General features: G+C 35.7%; 1 protein-coding gene across 7 annotated transcripts in view; it reads left to right on the top strand.

Moving 5' to 3' along the window:
• EYA4 (EYA transcriptional coactivator and phosphatase 4) overlaps positions 1-18,187 on the top strand; it is a 262,387-nt gene that overhangs the window by 199,478 nt on the left and 44,722 nt on the right. For 4 of the 7 annotated variants that reach the window (XM_032651136.1, XM_032651135.1, XM_032651133.1 and 1 more), the window contains 6 exons: positions 454-546; positions 4,940-5,006; positions 6,235-6,377; positions 6,526-6,669; positions 8,386-8,465; positions 12,377-12,542. In XM_032651136.1, the coding sequence (XP_032507027.1) occupies positions 454-546; positions 4,940-5,006; positions 6,235-6,377; positions 6,526-6,669; positions 8,386-8,465; positions 12,377-12,542 (693 nt within the window). Of the gene's footprint in view, positions 1-453; positions 547-4,939; positions 5,007-6,234; positions 6,378-6,525; positions 6,670-8,385; positions 8,466-12,376; positions 12,561-18,187 lie in introns of all 7 variants that reach the window. The other 3 variants (XM_032651132.1, XM_032651137.1, XM_032651138.1) reach the window with 3 other exon arrangements.

Raw genomic sequence — 18,187 nt, 5'->3', positions numbered from 1 at the left:
CATTTGCATATGCCTCGTTGTATTCTTAAGCAATCTTTTTTTTTTAATGTCATCTTGGGAAGAATAAAGTATAAGCAGTAAATCTCTTTGTTACGATTTGGATTAAATGTGCTAAAGACTGACTGACGATTCCTTTCTTCTGCCTTTTGACTATAATACCAGAGTGTGCTTAGGTGATTTAAAAATGCAAATACACGTACTGCTGTTTCACTGTGTAAGGTTGACTGCCTTTATAAGCCAGGTTCGAGAAAACCAGCTTAGGCAGAAGATTTTTAGATTAAATCCTCTATAAATGCATGTCCATTTAGAAGCTAAATTAACAAAACTCTCCTCATCGACTTCCCAAGTTTTCTCTTGCATGCCATGGTAGCTAGAAAAGCCACTAGTCGTACAGTCAGCATCTTTGATATAAAGTTAGAAATAAAACTCACATGTACTTATTCTTCTACGTAGTGTCTCTCCTTGCAGTCAAAACAGAGCCTTTGAACAGCAGTGAAACCACAACCACGACTGGAGATGGAGCGCTTGACACTTTTACTGGGTCAGGTAAAGCCTTAAGCTCGTGTGTTGTTCTGTACGCATTGGGGTCCACCTCACCCTCCTGGTGAATAAGCGAGAATTGGATTTTTATAAATTCAGCAATAAATTCATTTTTTGGAAAACTCATTGTCATAAAATTATGCTTTTTTTTAGAAATGATGTTTAGAATAGTTTTGCTGAATCTGCAGTTGACAGCAAAGCAATCCCCTGACTTTCTTATTAGAAATTAGCAGAACTGACTTCTTTCATAATTATTTTATACAGTGCTTAATTTAATTATTAGGCTGTAATTGTTAACTTTGTTCCTTCAACTTACCCATTTAAATGACATAAAAACTGCCTTCTCTCCAACATTCGAGATGTAAAACTATCCATTTGATTCTTTCTAAATAACCTTGTTTCCTCTCTGGGTTTTAAAAAAAAAAAACCTTCCTGTGTAAGCAGCTGAGTGACAGGTATTAAAGGTTAATGGGCTGCAGGAGAGCACATGCTGGTCGCATTAGAACCCAGCCTCGACTTTCGCTCAAATGCTTCAAAGAGAACAATAGCGTGTCTTTAAACATCAATCCTCTTTAAATATAAATACCTGATAACTCCCAGGTGGGCAAAAGGACGGGCAATAAGTTGACTTAAAGATTTTTTTTCGTTACTATATTTCGTTTGGTTGATTATCTGGTGAAAGGACGTTTCTTTTTTTTAACCTGAGGAGGAATTTGTATAGCAGAAAGATGAACATTAAACCTAGAAAAGTATTTGTGATAATTAAATCTTGGTTCTGTTATTCTACTCTAATATATTTTATACTTATTCATGTTCTCATATACAAGGATTTTGTGTGGGTATGCTTCTCATGTAAAAAGAGCTGAGGTAAATCCTTGACTATAATGTCATTATAGCATATATTTGATTTTTATAGATACAGATGATCCCGTTTCATTGGTTCACACTGATTGGAAACAGCTGCCATGTATTCACTTAAATATTAGTACTCCAAACAGAAAGATATAATAATTTATACACTTTGTATAGAGAAGCATGTGTCCTAATTCACATCCTTTCTAGCAATTCTCTTGCCTCTTAGCAGATAAATAGGCACCAACTTACCCTAGCATTTATATTACTTACCATAACTGTTGTAAACTTTCTGCAAAGTAAATGCATATATGAACACAGTTTTTAAGGATAGGAATGAAATTAAGTGATTGCTGATATACTTAAATAGTACACTACAAGTCAATGAAAGATGAATGAAAAAATTATGGGATGTTAGCTCCAGAAGGAATTTCAGAGATCTGTGATGATCCGTTTTATAGGCAAGAATATGGAGGCACAGAGAAGTTAAAGGTGGTTAAGGCCATACAGTCAAGGCCTCACCGGTGGTCACTGGTAAAAATGATTCTAGAATAATGTCCTGGTCAGTCCAACAATCTTTTCTTTAATACCCCACTGGAAAATATAAAGATGGAAAAAGAAACAGGTGTGAACTGTCAAGCTGTCTGGAATTTACTCATATTATATTTACAAATAGTTTCCCAGTTTTCCTTTAAGAATTATCTAGGGCTATGCTGTCCAGAAAAGTAGCCACTGGCCATATGTGGCTATTTAAGTCTAAATTAAATACTATTTGGTAAAGCAAAAATTTTTTATCTAGTCACATTAATTACATTTTAAGTGTTTAATAGTTGTATGTGGGTTTTTTTAGTGGCTACCATAATGGACAACTCAGATATAGAACATTTCCGACGCCATGGACCAAGTTCAATTAGACAGAGTGCTTTAGGTCAGGGATTCTCAACAGCACCACTATTAAAAACTTGGCTAATTTTTTTAGTGTGGGAGAGCTGTCCTCTGCACTGTAAGGTGTTTAGCAGCATTCCTGGCATCTATCCCAAGTTAACAGTAGCTTTCCTAAGTTGTGCCAACCAAAGAAGTCTTCTAGCATTTTAAATGTTCCCTGGCAGGCAAAATTTCCACCCATCCCCCAACTTCGTCTCCCACCTCTCATCCCATTGAGAGTCACTAATCTAAGGTGTTACAGTAATACCGGTAAAACCTTAAAACTGCTTGACACCACCCTATGAGAATCTGACAATATTCATTAAAATGTGTTTTAATTAATTTTCAGGACATTTTGAAGACAAGCACTTTTGCTAACTTTTGTATGCAGAAATGATGGAGTATAATGAGTTGAGTGCTTTGCATACATCTCTTGATTAATTAAATGACAATGGAGAATAAAAGGAAGGTCTCCTAAATTTGTACATGGGATTCCAGAAATCATACTGGAAAGATTAGGCTGCTCTGTGTAGGAACAGTCTTTACTTTGATCAGCGTAATCTCAGCTCACTTTAATCCAATTTTGTTGTTGTTTTCAATTGTCTGCAGATTTATTAGTTAGAATAAAATATATACAGCTTCGTTAAGAAGCATAAACTTTCTAAGTTTTATGTAAACATAGTTTTCTGAGTCAAAGGTTTTGTTTTCTACCTAGAAAATGAACATATGGACATTAATATGAAATTTTAAAGGTTGAGCCTTTATACTGTTATGGGTACATTATTCTAATGGTATCTAGATTCATTCATTAGAGGGAAGAAGCATCCTATATATTCAGATTTGTGTTCATATATGTGAAGCTTTTTTTCTGAAATAATTTTGTTCTTTGGCTAATTCAATAAAAGCTGCAGTTTCTTTTTATTATTTGATGTTTCTTTAGAAAAGCCTTGTGTTTCACAGTCTTGAGAATAACTGATTAGTGTAGTCTGAGTCTTGAGTGTACCACAATGAAGTTTTACAAATGAAACAAAAAATGTGGAACTGAGCCTTGCTTAAGTATATTTCTGCTAAATAGAGTATAATTATTGTGAATCAATGAATCAGACTGAATTTCCTGTGCAGTACACTGTTGCTATTATGTAGCCCATAGTGTGAGAGAAAAGGCCTGTTCTCATTGAATTGATTTGAAAGTTTTAAACATTCTTTATGTTTTTAATAAATAAGTAGAAAATTAATGGTTCAGTGGTCCATGTGTTTTCAAATATACATAGCAAATTCACTTAAATTTGGTTGCTGAAAATATTTAGAACATAACACCTCTAATCATATTCAGTGATTGTCAAAATTGATTCATAATATTCTTGAAAATATACTCTCTGCATTATTGCTATGAAAACTATAATATACTCTCCGTACTCAGAGCTTACAGTCTAAATAACATTTTAAATACATTAAATTCTATGTGTTTATGAAGCAATAGATCACAAGGGTACTTAATAGCATTTGGATATAGAAATATATCATGTTTCATAAAATAGTTAGCAACCTAAGCCTATTTGTCACTTTTACAATTCTAAAAGTTTAGCTCCAGAATTATTATGAACAACTTAGAAAAGACATAGTACTTTGAAGTATAACTATGATTGATTAGACTAAACTAATTCCAGCACTGCATTGTATACTACTTTAATCTTTTTGAAAAGTGAATGAACAGCAGATGGCCTAATAAAGACACTCTGTGTGCTTGCCCAGTATGGATTGGCTCTGAAGGGACTGCCTTAACACTTTAGGGTCCATATATTTGCAGTACATCTGTCTTAGTCAAGGCAGATGGTTAAAGGAAAGAGAAACTTCCAAACTTTTGGATACATTCCAGTTTGGGACTGCATGTTTGGCTGAAATGTTAATAGGACCTGATTTTCACCTTTAAGTTCTTCTCAAAAAAGTACAATCTCTGATAGTTCAAAATATATTTATAAATATGATTGCTGCTGCTTCTTGCAGTTAGGTGTTTTTTTTTTAATGTTGCATTATCACCCATGCCTTCTGTGTATATTCCAATTATTATTAGAATTATTTGGACCCTGCATTTTTAACTACTCATTGGATTGGCAAAATGAAAGGAAAGAGAAAACGATATCATTTTACAACTTGAAAATGAAGGTTGAAGCATCATATTTTTCTTAATTTTTATTATATTTCTAATAGAATAAATACACAGGAAGAGCAATATATTTGGAATTTAAACATAAAGTCTGCAAATTAAAAAATTTACCTTTAATCATGAAAGCTTAATTACCTATAGTCAAGGATATCTATTCATAGCATATTAATACGTCAGAGCATGCTACGGATTTAAGGAAATGGAGGAATGATGAAGGGGAATGATTTGTGAAAAAAGTTTGTGTCATGCTCCTAGCACATATGTGAAACAGTTTAATTAGAAGAAAATGTTTAGGCATCTGTTTCTGTCTAGAAAATGAATGAATTTTCTGTTTAGAAAATGAATGAATTTTTGGAAACATATCTCTAACATAGTCATTTCTTGAAATAAGTTTTGCACACTCCAGTGAAATATATTTATAAAGCAACCTTTTTTTGCACTGGTTTTTGTGTCTTACAGTAATAACAAGTAGTGGCTATAGCCCCAGATCAGCGCATCAATATTCCCCACAGCTGTATCCTTCCAAGTAAGTGGTCAGTAGTCTTTCAGATTTGTTAGAATGATTTTCCAGCATTATCTTGATTAATCATGTTTATACAATATAACAACTTTAAATCAGGATATATTTATGTATATAAATGTTATACATAGGCAGTTGAATTGATAGATACTTGGATAGATTCATTGGATAGATTAGACATTAGGTAAATACCCTTCACAAGTCTAGGAATACCCTCACTTATATCTAGACAATTGCTTTAATTCTGGATATTTATATACTTTGAGGAAAGCATCAAGCTCAAACCGGAATACACAGATTTTTTAATGAAAATTCAAAAATGCTGACTAGTTTAAAGAAAATCTAAAAAGATTACATTTTATTCAAACATCAACACTTCATAATTTGCTCCATCACTGCAATATTTTTATTGGATTTCAAGTTCTAATAAACATTTTTGAAAAATATACACTATTGCTTTTATGACTAATATAGTCAACTTTCTGAGCACAGTGGTAGAAATTTCAAGTTTAACTACATTGGGTGTATCTGAATTTGGTTGCCATCAGCCAGATGTGTCAAGATTTTGGATTCCTCCTGATCATGTACATTTAAAAGTTATTTTCCACAGCAGCTAGAGTGTTTATCCTTAAGTATAGGCTAGAGATTGGATATCCATTTTGGGAACATTCCATAAGATGTGGCACGATGAAGGGAATGGCATTCCATTTCTTTTCGGGAAGCTGCCTACTTTTTCATTTTTTTAAAATTTTATTTATTTTTTAAGATTTTTAGTTCTCTGTAGAGAATTTTTGGTAGGGCCTTTAATGACTTTTGTAGTCATTACATAGCATTGGGTCATGCATGGTAACAGGAAATATACTCGTGAGTGTACTAATTAACTGGCCTGGGCTTTACTTTCCTCATCTACATATCAGTTGGAATACTATTTCGAATGTAAGCAGTATAGACCTGGAAGAGACTTTAGGTGTGATATCTAAACCAAAGTTTTCTTTTCACAGGTGAGGTGTAGACTTAGCAAGTTTAAATTATTTGTCCAAGGTAACTAGACTGGTTTGTAGCAGAGCCTGGGCTCCTGACATTCAGACTCTTGTCCTTTTCCACATTGTTAAAATGATATTATGGATAAAGAAGAGGATTACTTCCGGGCTATTATCAGGTTTCACTGATCTAAGCTGTCTGAATTAATATGCAGTCTTTGTTGCCACAGTAATGCTATTTTTCTGATATTTAGGCCCTATCCACACATTCTTTCTACACCAGCAGCTCAAACAATGTCTGCCTATGCAGGCCAGACTCAGTATTCGGGGATGCAGCAGCCAGCCGTCTACACAGCGTACTCACAGACAGGACAGCCCTATAGCCTGCCCACTTACGGTATTTCACATCTTCTCTCTTCTTCTTTGGTTATAAGCACGTAATCCTGCTGGCTAGTAGTTGTATAGTCTAATATATTGATATGTTACAACTCAGAAGTAAGATCACTTTACTAATGAAATGGGTTGCACATGCGTTTTCCAAACAGATCTGGGCGTGATGTTACCAGGCATCAAGACAGAGGGTGGACTCTCACAAACTCAGTCACCGTTACAGAGTGGGTGCCTCAGTTACAGCCCAGGGTTTTCTACCCCGCAGCCAGGCCAGACACCTTATTCTTACCAGATGCCAGGTAAGTACCACACAGGAAACATGTTATGTGAGAAAGAATTCTTTGAATGAGACTCCTTGGCTTCAGACTAGGAATATGAAGTCAGGAGGACAGTTTTAAATCTTACCACTGCTCACACGACGTCATCAGAAAAGACAAGTAACTAGGAAGAAACATGATGAAAAGAGTTCAGTATACATCAAGAAACATGACCCATATCAAAGTTAAATATTTAAGTTTAAGTTGCATAAAATTGGCAGGAAACTAAGTCTAAGCAAAGCAACCTCCAGGCCAGTCGCCACACCAGTCACATGTTTGCCATCTATTTAAGTGATTTCAAAGATTCACGACAAAACCCAGTATTTTCTTGTCAGGATTCCTTACATACGTAATGCTTTTTTGATTAAATTTAAAATTGAATTAGCACTTCTCTAAGTCCCATTTATTGTTGAATAATTGAAGATTTTTTTTGTTCATTTCTAAAATCTCTCCCCTGTTAATACTATATTTCTTGAAGAGGAATAATTAGATAATTTGTACCTCCACCTTAAAAATTTTTTCTCCATGTACAATCATTATTTAATTTTTCTTTTTGTTTTTGTCTCCAATTAAAAATTATTTTTGAACATTGTGTAGTAGTTGCAGAAAATATTTTAGTGACATACTAAAAACATTAAAAGGTTATTTCCTATCTGTCATTTTTTTCTATATGGTTAGTCATAGTTTGGGGGCTATATTAACATTATTTGAACCAACTGATATTGCCATTTTAGTTGACTGACTAAAGTGAAATAATCACTTAGACCTTTTTGGCTGAAACGACAGGTCTCTTTTTTCCTTATAACGTCGGTAGATATATCTATGCATACATGCCTCAACCACAATAAGCCACTGTGGGAAATGCCATAGAGACGTATCCATTTATTCCCCAGAATACTTTCATATCGGATATTCCAGGCCATGTCAGTTTGTGTCGATTACCTAATACTATTGCTATTCAAGACACACTGATAAAACAAGTAATCAGCTGCCTCAGTAGTCTTTTATTTTATTCCTTAACAAGTACATTCCATGAGAACATTTTTTTTTGGAATCTGTAAACTGATAGTTCACTTGTTTTTGCTCTAATTTTAAAAATAATTAAATAACTTTCAGACCTTGTCGTAAAATTTTAGAAGGTCGTCAAACCTTAGGTGATTGCAGTATAAACAGTTCTGCCTTGGGTCTGAGCCCTAGCTCACAGCTTTTTTTGTTCTAAAGAAAGGACATAGAGGAACAGAAAGATGGGGAGCTGGAAGCATGAACTCTAAATGGATTCCATGTGTTTATTTCCTAAGCTAGCCCCAGCCAAATGTTTGAACTTGAGTAGTTTTTGTATGTATATGCAGTTGATATGACCACTGGAAAGTTCCAGTAGTTTCCTGGAAGTAGTCTCAGTATGGATAATATCTTATTCTTTGGGTACTTCTGTATGTGTAGGCATTGACCCTTGAAGGTTAGCCAAGTCCTTGGTAAGACTGTTCCCACAAGCTCCTGTTTACCTCTATAGACTTCTAAAGAAAACACTTTACCTGTTGTCACAAGACACAGCTAAGGACATTTTCCTTAGAAATCTCTCAATTTTCAATCTCACTGCCTCAACAACAAAATTTAATATATATTTCATTGAATTCTGTGAAATATTTTTAATATTTTTCAAGAAATATTTTTTAAATGCAATTTGTTCTTTACCTCTAGGTTCTAGCTTTGCACCGTCATCTACTATTTATGCAAATAATTCAGTTTCCAATTCAACGAATTTCAGTGGTTCACAACAGGTATAGTAGCTTTTTATGTTTATGCTTTTATATATATTTCAGATTTTTGAAGAATAGTATCAGGTTAGTAAGGTTTATGTATTTAAAATTAAGATGGCATTTCAGGGTAGTAAAAATGAGCCGTCTGGAATTCTTTGGATTTGTGTAATTCTGGATGTTTCAGTTTTCCTGATTGCTAAAGTTTTGCCCTTTAAACATTTAAGCCATGATTGTTTTAGTCATTTGACAGGAAATTACAGAATCTATTGCATATTTTCCTATTATTTTAAGCTATACTAAACATAATTTTATCTTTTCTTGATAAAACAGTTATTATGAAAATTCATAGGTTGAACTATAATCAATAATCAGATTATAATGTAGACTATAAAACACTCTTGGTCCAAAACCAAATCATTTGTTCCTAAACAAAATGCCTCTCAAACTACTATTGGCTTTTATTTTTTAGTTCTACGATTTTTTTTTTGATAACTGTTAAATTCCTACTGCCCTGACAGCTGTAATTTTTTGCTTTTGTCACCCACTACACTTGCTCCTAGAATTCCTTAGTCCTCATAGTGATGTTTGCTTAATATTTTTGTGTGTTTTGAAACCTGCGATTGTTTTTAGAATCGTGTTAGAATTATGTGTGGAACAAGCGTGGATGTGCCTGAATGAGTGAGTTAGCATGGAACGACATGAATTTGTGATATATTCAGAAAGTTTTGTCCCTATTTCCTGCTTCTCAGTCATGTTCAGAGTAGCTGAGGTAGAAGGGTAGCTGATTTCATGGGTAAGCAATACACTAACATAATCGCTGGACTTCTGTACATTCTAAAATATGTTACTGCATAAGTGTTTGCTCTTTGGATTTACTGAAGGAATTATATGAATTGCCTTCTCCTGTCAATTTTTATTAAGGTAACAAGAGGCAAAGAGGAAAATCTGATGATTAAACACTGGAATAATGATATTTTTGACAGGATTAAACTGTATAGTTTGGCATTAGTTTGAAAAATGGTTTCTTAAAACAGTAAACATCAAAGTCAGTATGCATATTTTATTATAAAAAATTGAGAAATTTTGATAATCCAGGTAGCTTAATTTCACTTGCTCATTTATTAATACACCAAACATTTATTGAGCACCTGTTACCCATTAGATTTTTCGACTGTGCATTGGAGATTCGAAGTCGGTGTTCCCTGCTCTCTGGAAGGATACAATCCTCCTGAAGACACAGACATGAAAATAGTATGGACAGGGAGTGGAATGTTTGGAATATAATAATAGAAATATACACTAGTCAGAGTGGTAGCATAAGGGGAAGACTGCTTTGTTCTTTGTTGGGAGGATTAAAAAAAATGATTAATAAGGAGAAGACAATTTATTGACAAACAGTTTTATATCACAAAATACATCCAGTACTAGCAGTATATTTAATTCAGTGACCTCAATATAATATGTAATCTGTATTTTGGACCATGGTCTGAAGACTAATTGATTCTTTTAGCAAATACTCACTGAGTGCCTGTTAGATATTAGGAACTGGTCTGTATCCTGGGGAGCTGAAGGTAGGAGCAGCGTGAATGGAACCTGTTTCTTGCTTTAGGGAGCTTTCTGTCTACTGAGAAAAGCAGACAATAAACCAGTAAACACCTGAGTAAATATAGAATTGGAAAGCATGAAGGGAGAGAACAGGGTCCTATTAAAAATATCATGAGGGGCTTCCCTGGTGGCGCAGTGGTTGAGAGTCCGCCTGCCGATGCAGGGGACACGGGTTCATGACCCGGTCCGGGAAGATCCCACATGCTGCGGAGCAGCTGGGCCCGTGAGCCATGGCCGCTGAGCCTGTGCGTCCAGAGCCTGTGCTCCGCAACGGGAGAGGCCACAGCAGTGAGAGGCCCACGTACCACAAAAAAAAAAATATATATATATCATGAGAAGGCTAATTTTGAGTAAGGGGGATTTTGTGGAAGGCTTCTCCATGGAAATGACATTTAGGCCAAGTCTTCCAAAAGTTAGGTGAAGACTGAGGGCAAGGGTGTTCAGGCATAGAAAGCAGCATGTATCACATCCCTGAGGGGTGAAAATCTTGGGGTGTCAGTGAACTCAAAGAAGGCTGGAGCTTAGTTTGCACCTGAGGGGCATGTGGGGAAACATCCATTTATGGAGGCCTGCTAATCCATTATGCGGCCTGCTAATGTAGGGCCCTGTGGCTTATAATAAGGAACTTCAATTCTATTCCAAGCCCAAAGGGAAGCTATTAAAGAATTTTTTAGCAGGAGAATAACATCATGTAATTTGTTTTTGCAAAATATTACTCTGGCTTCAGAGACTTTGGAAAAAGACAAAAATGGAAATGAGGAGAGCAGTTAGGAAACTGGTACATTGGCTACAGCAGGCAGTGAAGGTAGCTTGGACAAGGTGATAAGAGTGGAGATGAAGAGTAGGGGGAATCTTTGAGATATACTTGAGTGCAAAAGGACACTATAATCACTGGAAGCTGGTAGACTGGACCTTTCCAGTGAGTAACTTCATCTTCCTCTCCGGGCACTGGCAGCCCAGTGGAGAGCTTCCCACACAGATAGATGCTGGAGTCAGTCTCTCTGGCTTCCAGTTTGAGCCCTGAAACTTGCTGTCTGACTTTGGGCAAATCACTTTAAACATTCTGTGCCTTTATCCCTTTACTTCAGTGTAAAATAGAGATAGTAATAATACTGCATAGGACGTTGTGAGATTTCAATGAGTAAATCTACTAAAGGCCCTATAGGAGTGCGTGACACAAAGTAAGCACTGTGTTAATATTTGTGATCCATGTTTTACTCTGAGAAAAATACGTTACTAGGAATTTTGTCCAAATACTGCCAAGAGTTTTCTGTTTTTTTGTTTGTTTGTTTGTTTTGTTTTTGACTCTCAGGTAATAGTGGGGAACATCAGATCCTGAAATTAACAGACAAATAGAATTTTCATTTTCTGCCATACTGCTTAACCCTTTCTGATGATTATACATATATTTACAAACGCAGAGAATTTCCTCTTTTGGAAACCACATCAACCATGGATCTTTGTTTCCCTTGGAAACGTGCATTAGGGAATCTTCATCCTGACCAAGGATTTGTCATCACTGATAACAATTTGGGCTAAAACATGTCAGATATATTAAACACCAACTATTGCAACAAATACTTATTCCTTATCTTAATATGTAAAAGGATTTTGAAGGATTATTTACATCATTTTAAGATTATTTTAAAATTTTTAAATAAAAAGCAGGTGAAAGGAATTGACCCAATGGCTTTCTTTTTTCTCTAACAAATGATGCAAACTAAATATATGAAAGCCTCACGAAGGACTTTAGGTCAAGGCCTCAGGTGGCATGTAGCCTGTGAGAAACTGGGTAAGAATATCTTTTATTCATTTTCTTTTCTCTACTGTTTACCTCCTGCCAAGAAAACAAAATTATCAAGAGTAGCCTAAAAAGGGAACAAAAATCACAATAATGCAGCCCAAGGTCTGTATGGAAGCGGGGAGAGGGGCACACCTCCTCCTTGCTGGTGATATTAGAAGATGAGAATGAATGCTGTGAATACGAACACCTCCTTCTCTCCTCTTCAAGTGCATAAGACCCGAGGATGTCCATCCCTGGAAATGTAATTCTGGGGGGAAAGTGATGCATATACAACCTTTAAACAGATTAAAATTTGTGTACTGGACCTGGTTTGCAAGACCCGCAAGGTATTTCATTACTATGTGCGTGTAGGAGATGCCCACAGAATGGTCTCTGCTTATTAGGATCACCTCAAAGCTGGGGACTCCAGAACCAGTGGAGCCAGATACTAATCTTTCCATTGCCATTGTGATTGCTTTTCTTTGGAGTATACTAGAGGGTAATCTGTCTTTCAAACACACACACATGTCAATTATTATTTCAGGATTATCCGTCCTACACAGCCTTTGGCCAAAACCAGTATGCACAGTATTACTCTGCGTCAACATATGGAGCATATATGACATCAAATAACACAGCTGATGGCACGTCCTCCTCGACCTCAACCTACCAGTTGCAGGAATCTCTCACAGGACTGACTAGCCAACCAGGTACAGATCTTCATCCAGGTGAAATACTTTTTATATGTTTTGCTGTATCTAATAATATGGAGAAAATGGGCATTTTAAAAACAAGGCTGAAAGCTTCCAGATAATTATGCTGATGTTTAATCTGTGCTAGTACCACTGATTTAGGTGAGGCTTTTCTGGCATTCCAGAAACCTTTCTTTTAGGTGTGGGATAGTTAGGAGATTTTAATATCAAATGACAGAATACATATGAATATGGAGATAAAAGGTAAGTGGATCTTTTACCAGACTAATTATTTCATGGAGATCTTGACAACATAGAAAAGTTGTAATATTATCTTCTTTGGGTAAAACTGATAATATTTCCTTTATGCTTGAGAAACTGTATAACTTTTTCACCTTACGAGTCATCAGTAGCCCCAGCCAGTGAACATTTCCCACATTCCTAGGATTTTTAGAATCATTGGTAGGTAGTTTAATATCTTTGTCTGATCAACACATATTTAAAATCCATCATAGTCTTCATTGCCAGAAGCTTGTCTGTATTCTTATTAGAATTGTATTTGCTGACACATATTTAACACAGCTGAAGAACTTGAAGTGAAAAGCAAGTTTAATAGAGATTCATTGTAACCCCAATCAAAATTCCAGCAGGATCTTTCGGAGGAATTATCAAGATGATTCTAAAATTACAAGGAAAGACAAAGGAACTAGAATAGCCGAATAATTTTGAAAAATAAGAAAAAAGTTTGAGGACTCACATTGCCTGATTTCAAAATTTATAAGATATAATAATCAAGAATGTTTGGTATTGGAAAAAATATTAGATACATAGAGCAATGGAATAGAATAAAGAGTCCAGAAGTATATATATTTCTGGATATATTTTGTATATGTTGTATATAATATATACAACATATACAATGATACAACATATACTAAAAGTTTGGTTTTTGACAAAGGTGCAAAGGCAATTAGAGAGAATGAATAGTTTTTCAGAAAATGATGCTGGAACACTGACACCCATATGCAAAACAAAACAAAACAAAACATAAAACAGAACCTTGACTTGTAACTCATACCATATACAAAACATGTTAAAACTAAAACTTCTAGAAGAAAACATGGAGAAACTCTTTGTGGCCTTGGGTTACATAAAAATTTAATAGATATCACGCTAAAAACACAATCCATAAAAGAAAAGAAAAGCTAAATTAGACTTCATAAAACAAAGAACTTCTGCTCTTCAAAAGACACCATCACAAGAGTAGAAAGACACGCCGCAGATTGGGAAAAAATACTTGCAAAACACATATCTGATAAAGCACTTGTATCCAGAATATATAAAGAACTATCAAAACTCAATAAGAAAATCAAAGTTAAGAGTGGTATTTTTGTAAATACCATTTAGTATGTTCAAGAATATTTTTCTGACTTCCAGTTATTTGCAAGATCCAAACTCATCTCTGCTTCTTTTTTGTCCTGCTTTGGAAGGGCAAGAAAATAGGGACACATGGTCACAATACTGTAAATTCTTTCTAACTGGACCAGTGGTTCCAAGAAGACAAAAAGCCCATTAAACAATTATTCATTGAGTGCCTGTTAGGTACCAGGCGCTGCTGGTATTTCAGCAGTGAATATGCTCTCTGCATACATTTAGCTTCATTTAGCTTCCATTTAACAAGCAAGACAAGATCAAGCAAATAATTAAAATAGTATGAATGTTGAGAAAAGGAAAATGCTAGATAACGTGGGGAATATTAACGAGAAAACTAATTTGAACATGAAGAAGTGGCAATGAAACATACTTTTGCGATACACGGGCCCCTCACTGTTGTGGCCTCTCCTGTTGCGGAGCACAGACTCCAGACGCGCAGGCTCAGCGGCCATGGCTCACGGGTCCAGCTGCTCTGCGGCACGTGGGATCCTCCCGGACCGGGGCACGAACCTGCGTCCCCGACATCGGCAGGCGGACTCTCAACCACTGCGCCACCAGGGAAGCCCGACAATGAAACATACTTTAAGCGACAGAGAAAATGCAATTATATTCATGAAATGGCAACATTCTTTCTTTTTGGTTCACTGTTATATATGGGGTGAATAAACAACAAGGTCCTACTGTATAGCACAGGGAACTATATTCAATATCCTGTGATAAACCATAATGGAAGAGAATATTTAAAAAAAAGACTCTCAAAATATTGTCTCTAATCTAACTATGGACCGAAGGGAAAATTGTTAATAGGTGTACTAGACTTTGATGCCCCTACTACCAGTTTCTTTCCCCTTATCTTCTTTTTAGACCCTCCCTCCTGTAAACACACAGCCCCTTTGAACCTCTAGTCCTCATTTCCTCTTTTTAGTCGTTCCACCTAACCTCCCTGTCTCTTAGCAGCCATATCTTATGTAGGGCCAGGATGAAGGGAAGGCAAGAGTTGCCTGGGGTGCAGAATGTAAGGGGGCATTCATTCTCACAGCCCTTAAATTTTACACCCCTTGGCACACTACCTGCCTTAACTTCCGCCCAGCCTAAATCCCATGTTCCAATTCTGTCCTGATCCTCTTTGAGTAAACACTTACATTTCATTAAGAATCTTAATTTAAAGAATGAGTGATTTCAGAATCCTTGCTTACAAGTGGTGGAAGCACTTTAGGTGGGGAGATATTTGATGTTCTCGTCACACTGCGAAAGGTGTTTCTCACTGGTGAATGCACGGGGAAAACAAAGTAGAATGACTGTGTTCAGAAGCAAAACCACAGACTAAATATTTGATCATCGAGATATCAGAGACCGAGTGACAGGACTGGCAAAGTGTTTTGGAATTTACTAGAATTGAGCTACCAGGAATGAAAACCATTCAAATACCCCAAAATGGTTTATGCTGCATAGAACTTTGGGTGGAAGATTGGTTTTAATCTAATTTCAGTATGACCACGAGAGTTTCTATGCACGAAAGACACAGATGGGTACTCTCTATTAGCTAAAGAATAATAACTTTCAGAATAGCTATTTTATTTACATTAAAAATACTAAACGCAGACATGTAGATATTCTGAGTATGTGACTTTGAATGTAACACATTCATATGTGACATTCTCATATTCAGTATCAGAATGCTGCAATTTCTTCAGCTTTCCACTGGTTGCTAATACCAACGAATACAGTTTGACATAATTGTCAGATCTTACGAGACTTTCCATTGAATTTAAAGAAGAAATTATTTCTACTTATACCCATATCGTTCTCTCAACCAAAATCATAACGATACACGTGTCTAGATCTTTAAGGAACTCTGTGACCTCAGACCTTCAGTCAAGATAGTTTTAAGTTTGATTTTGCCTTTGCAGGTCTGGCATGCATCCAAAAAGTAAACAAGTTCATAACTATGGGATTTTTCTTTATTATTGATGAAATTTGAGGTATTTTGTTTAAGGGTATAAAGAGTATTTTCCACTGACTGGCTCTGCGTTTGGACTTAAAGCAGAGACCTAACAGTTAAATCCACAGTTTGTCATAAATCATTCACTGTTGACTTCTCCCGTGTTTAAAATGGAAACATACTTTATGTTCTATAAGAGACAGCTGGTTGCTCTGATTTAGCGATAAACCTAATGAAATAAAGTTGATTCTAAATATCCAAAACTTAGAAGGTGCAGTTATTCATTACGGTACTGATTAAAAGATAATTATTCAGTCATGTATAGTGTTAGCCCAGGAAAAAGCCTAGGGCAATGGGTAATGACTGATGTTATTTGGAAATTACAAATAGCATTCAGTCATTTATTTTACCTTATTAGGTAATTTGACAATGTATTTAAAGAAACATCACCATGCTGATTAACAACAGATATTTTAGTTCATTATCTTTGAAAAGATCTTTCTTTGCCTTTAACATAAAGGTTATCTTAGGTATATTATATTTTTGACTCGCATTCCGAGTGTTTGATGACTGATAGCACATTAAGCTTAGTGATATTTTTATAGCTCCTTTTTAAAATTTTAAACATCTTTAAAATTAAATATAACTAGCAATTTGTAACAACATTCTGTAGTCTGAGACCTTGGCAAACATCTCAGATACATTAGCTAATTAAACTTTACAAGTGTTGCAGAAAAGTAAAGGATATGGTAAGATCACTCTTTGAAAAGAAGCCAGTTTCTTAGGCAGAACTCAGTAGACTTTCTAGGCCTCATGGCATTTCACATGAGGACAGGAAGGAAAGCAAAGTACTAATTCATTTCATTGAAGGAACAAGAGGACTTAAACGGAAAGGACTGACCACATTTAACTTCTCTGCCAATTTGCATTTTCCCTACCTGCACCATTACTGTACCCTAGTGCAGTTACCTGAGTGAAATTGACAGAGGCACTGGAATTAACAGCTTTCTCCTTTTAAAAACAAATGTCAACAAATGTTTAATGACCAGTTGAGCTCAAGTTCCTGATTTTGCCCTTTATCAGAAGAAAGGCTAGAACCTTCACAAGATATGGAGGTCAGTTCATTTCCATCTGGGTGGTGGCTGTAGGAGCCCAAATACAGCACATGGCCTCTTAAGGACCTGCTCTTTTACTCTGATGTTCTTCAGATGAATTCCTTGGCCCTCACTCTCACAGAAATTGTGTAAAGTCTGTGTAACTCTTTTGATTAGTAGAAACAGATATACATTTGACCTTTTTGTAACCTGGACAGACTGGTGCTATTTGAGAGAGGAAGTATTACCTAGTGGTTAAAGCGGGAGTTCTGGAACCATATCAACATTTCACATACAGGCTATTTCATCTTGGTTAGTTAATTGAGTCCCCCATGTCTCCAGTTCTCCCATTATTAAAAGAGGCTAATAAAGGAACAAATTCACTGGGTAGAAGTGAAGTTTAAGTCATATATATATGTGTGTGTGTGTGTGTGTGTGTGTGTGTGTGTGTGTAAAGGACGTTTCACAGTAAAGAGCTCTGACAAATCATTAAGAAAAAGATAACCCAATTTTTTAAAATTAGTCAAAGATTTAAAGTTACTTCATAAAAAGTAGATACCAAGTGAGTAAGAAACAAAGTATTCTACATCATTACTCATCAAGAAAATGCTAATTAAAACTACAATAAGATACTACCAACTCCTACAATCGCTAATATAAAAAAGACTAGCAATACCAAGTATTGGTGAGGATGTAGAGCAACTAGAACTCTCATTGCTAGTAAGAGAGTGAATTAATACAACAGCTTTGGAAAAGAGTGTTCAGTGTCTACTGAAGGTAAACATATGCCTTCCATTTGACCCAGCACTCCCTCTGCCAGGTGTATACATATAGGCATATGCTTAGTATATACATATAGGGATATGCTAGGAAGGAGAGCTTATGCCCACAGATATAAACAAGAATGTTTATAACAGCTTTATTCATAGTTGCCTAAAACTACAAATAACCCAAATGTTCATCAACAGAATGTATAAAGCATAGTATACATATGTCATGAAGTTCCAGCCATATCAAGGAAAAAACAAACAACTGCTCCAAGCTACAATGTGGGTGGATCTCAGACATAATGAGCAGTGACTCTAGCCAAACACATATTCCAATAAGCTTATTGAGACCCAGACACTTCCTATGACCAGTCTTTTCCCTTCCTCCTTCTACTCTTTTCACTCCCTCGTTGTGATAGCTGCTGA

This window comes from Phocoena sinus, chromosome 12 (assembly GCF_008692025.1).
Source record: "Phocoena sinus isolate mPhoSin1 chromosome 12, mPhoSin1.pri, whole genome shotgun sequence".
Lineage (NCBI taxonomy): Eukaryota > Metazoa > Chordata > Mammalia > Artiodactyla > Phocoenidae > Phocoena > Phocoena sinus.
The sequence above is the reverse complement of the archived record's forward strand: the minus strand, read 5'-3'. Positions and strand labels throughout refer to the sequence as shown.